This window comes from Ochotona princeps, unplaced genomic scaffold (genome assembly GCF_030435755.1).
Source record: "Ochotona princeps isolate mOchPri1 unplaced genomic scaffold, mOchPri1.hap1 HAP1_SCAFFOLD_2140, whole genome shotgun sequence".
Lineage (NCBI taxonomy): Eukaryota > Metazoa > Chordata > Mammalia > Lagomorpha > Ochotonidae > Ochotona > Ochotona princeps.
Window position 1 is genome coordinate 5,327 of NW_026698912.1, and position 4,035 is coordinate 9,361.

Sequence of the window (4,035 nt, forward strand, 5' to 3'; positions counted from 1 at the left end):
TATGCGTATGTGTGGTGTTTGCTCACCTACACAGCGACAGACACGACCGACGCACCAAAAACACACTTTCTGAAACGGAAGCTTTTTTCTAATCTATACTCGTAGGCAGGAGCAGACGTTCAAAACAACAATTCCTTCCCTGATATTATACATCTGCACGTATATTTGTATGTGTGTGTGTGTATGGGTTGTTGTCTCTGCGGGAACGAGGAAGTAAAGAAGCACACACTCAAACAGAAAGGAATTTCTCGATAAAATAACGGTGCGCGTATATGTGTGTGTCTGTGTGTGCATACGTGATGTTGCAGCAGTGGAAACAACTTGAAAGGAACATACTTCTTTTTTCCTTTCTCTTCTTTCACACGATATGTGCTATGCGTGGGGCCGGTCGAATAGTAGGTATGTATATGTACCTCTTTTTTGTCTCTACATATGTCACCTTCTTATCTCTATGTTTAGTTTGAGAAATATGTATCTCCTGTTTCCGCCATTTCTTCGTAAAACTCGGGTACATATATATATGTATGTGTTCCAGGGCTGGAGTTTCTTCGTCTAGGGAGCCGCGAGCTGCATTTTATAACCATTGAGTTTCTCTATGTATTTCTCTGTGTCTCTCTGTCTGTGTGACTGTGTGTGTGACTGTCTGTGTGTCTGCCTGTGTGTCTGTCTATGTGACTGTCTGTGTGACTGTATGTGTGTCTGTCTGTGTGACTGTCTGTGTGACTGTCTGTGTGTGTCTGTCTGTGTGACTGTCTGTGTGTCTGTCTGTGTGATTGTCTGTGTCTGTGTGTCTGTCTGTGTGATTGTCTGTGTCTGTGTGTCTGTGTTTGAGGAAATATTTCTACGAAGAAACGGTGGCTGCACTTGTGTAGTGTCTATTTTGTGTGTGAAGATTGATATATATATATATATATATAATATGTGTATAAATGTATATACATATATATATGTATATATATATTTGTGACTGTGTGGAGGTAGGTAAATGTATGTTGGGGAGGGAGGGGCTGTAATCTCTTATTGTTGGTCTTCTGTGTGTATGTATGTGTTTGCTTGTGTGCGTTTGTGTATGTACGTGCGTGTGTATGTGTATATATGTGTGTGTTGTGTAGATGTAGTTGTCTGTGTAGCAATAATAATCTACTTGTTGCATTTGTTGCATTTGTCCGTTGTGCCTTGTCTGTTCTTTGGGCGGTTTGCGCGTGAACTCATTTCTGCAGAAGTCGTGGCGCTCATGCAACGTATACGACATTCACACAACAATCAAACGTCTTCTAAAAAATTGTCCACGGTAGGTGCGGCTGTACTCTACTACTTCTATGCAGCCTGATATATATTTATATATATATATATAAATGGAGAGAGAGAAAGTACTTACAAACTGCACTACTTCCATGAAGCCCCTATATATATATAGATATAGATAGAGAGAGAGGGAGAGAGAGAGAGAGAAAGAGGGTACGTACACACTGTACTAATTCAACGCAGCCCTATTACATATATATATATGTCTAGAGAGAGAGAGTACTTATACAATGTAATACCTCCATGCAGCCCTATATATAATATACATATATATAGATGTATATACATATATAAGGAGAGTAAGAGAGTCCGTACATACTGTACTACTTGCATACACCCCTGTATATATGTATATATATACAGAAGGAGAGTAAGAGAGTCCGTACATACTGTACTACTTGCATACACCCCTGTATATATATATATATATATATAAGGAGAGTAAAAGAGTACGTACATACTGTACTACTTGCATACACCCCTATATATATGTATATATATACAGAAGGAGAGTAAGAGAGTCCGTACATACTGTACTACTTGCATACACCCCTGTATATATGTATATTATATTATATATAAGGAGAGTAAAAGAGTACGTACATACTGTACTACTTGCATACACCCCTATATATATGTATATATATACAGAAGGAGAGTAAGAGAGTCCGTACATACTGTACTACTTGCATACACCCCTGTATATATGTATATATATATATATAGAGGAGAGTAAAAGAGTACGTACATACTGTACTACTTGCATACACCCCTATATATATGTATATATATACAGAAGGAGAGTAAGAGAGTCCGTACATACTGTACTACTTGCATACACCACCTGTATATGTATAGAGGGAGAGAGAGCGGAAAGTACTTATACACTGCACTACTTCTGTGCATCCCTAGGGATAGAGAGGCTGCTCACACACACACACAGACACACACAGAGACAGACACACACTGTACTAAAACTTCTGCGCAGCCCTACATATTATAGAGGGTACTCGCACACACACGCACACACACACCTACCTACACTGCTTCTACCCAGCCCTATATTTTGTAGAGGGAGTGCTCATACAACACTGTACGACAGTGTTTACTCAGGATGGCTTCTACGCAGCCCTATATGTATATATGTGTAGAGAGAGTACAGACACACTATACTACTACTTTGCAGGTATATATAGACGGAGAGATCACTACTCACACACACGCACACACACGCACACAGACAGACACACAGATACAGACACATACACACATTGCTACAGGACTGGTATAGAGACATACATACATGTATGTGTATAGAGAGAGGCACACCCACTTACACGCACATACACGTACACACGTGAACTTACACAGAATGTGAGAAGGAATGATGCAGTAATCTTCAGAGGTCATACTTGTTGCTTCTTCGTGAACGTACGTGCAGGCCGGGAGGGATGTTTCGCCGGTTGTTGTCGGAAACCGGCGAGTTCTCCTGTCCGCCGCTGCAGCTGCTTCTGCGGCTACTGCTGTCGCTGCTGCTGCTGTGGTGCTGCTGCTGCAGCAGCAGCACGTGGCTGCCACTTATGTTGCCCCCTCGCGCTAGTAGTGTCACTCGCGCATAAAACGTTGTCGACAGTATTTGCTTTGAAGGGAATTACTGCTGAGTAGCAGCACCTGCTGCTGCTGGTGCTGTTTCTCTAAGAACTTTGAGTTGTGCTCATGGTGCATGCCACTGCTCCTGCTGCTGTTGGATGTCGTGTATTCATTAGTCATGCCGTATTCTCCTTCTTCTGCTGCAGTCCTGGTTCTTCTGTCTGTACTACTTGTGCTGCACTTCCTCCTTCTCTTCCTGTAGCTCTTGCTGCTTTGTGTAATTCTCTTGCTGACGATCCAGGAGCTATTGCTGCTGCTTCTTCTTAAGGATGTGTGAAGCCCCTTGGTGCTCTTGCTACTACTGTTGCTGCTACTGCATTCCCTGCTGCTGTTGCTAGTGCTCCTCCTACTGCTGGTCCTCTTCATTCTTGTGTTGCTGCTGCGTCTGCTGCTATTGGGGGTGCTGCTACTCCAGGTACACCAGCTGCTGCTGCCACTGCTACTGCTGGGTGTCCTACTGCTGCTACTGTTGCTGCTGCTGCGACTACTGTTTGTGATGCCGCTACTACTCCTGCTGGTGTTGCGGCTCGTACTGCTGCTGCTGTTGCTTCTTCTGGTACTCTTGTTGCTACTGCTGTTACTGATTCTGCTGCTGCCACTACTGTTCCTGCTGCTGCTGCTACTGCTACTATTCCTACTGTTGCTGCCTGTTGCTTTTCCTGGTGCTCTTGTGGTTAGAGCTGCTGCTGCCGCTACTACCTGTGCTGTTGCTGCTACTATCCTGGTGCATTTTCCTACTAATGTCACTTTTTTATTCTTTCTCTGCGCGGCTACTGCCATTATATATACATGTATATCTACATATATATATATACATATATGTATATGTGTGTGTATATATATGTGCTGCTCCTTCCCGTGCGTTGTGTAGGCCACATCTCCTTCTCCTTCTCTCAACGTCTCTCTCTGTCTGTCAATCCGTGTATGAATTCCTTCCTCTAGTAATATGTGTAATATACATATATATGTATATAACAAATATATGTATATATAAATATATATATGTATATATGCATGTATATGTCTCTGCGTGTCAGTGTCTAGGTGTTAGGGTCTATGCGTGTGTGTGTGTGTGTATTT

General features: G+C 42.5%; 1 protein-coding gene across 1 annotated transcript; it reads right to left on the reverse strand.

Annotated features, from left to right (window-relative positions):
• Positions 1–2,910: 2,910 nt before the first annotated feature.
• LOC131479140 (uncharacterized protein DDB_G0271670-like) lies at positions 2,911–3,735 on the reverse strand. Its single transcript, XM_058659711.1, has one exon. The coding sequence runs from the start codon at positions 3,733–3,735 to the stop codon at positions 2,911–2,913; it is 825 nt and encodes a 274-aa protein (XP_058515694.1).
• Positions 3,736–4,035: the final 300 nt, after the last annotated feature.

Coding starts and splice junctions, on each gene's coding strand:
- LOC131479140 (XM_058659711.1), bottom strand. CDS start 3,735: ATGGCAGTAGCCGCGCAGAGAAAGAATAAAAAAGTGACATTAGTAGGA.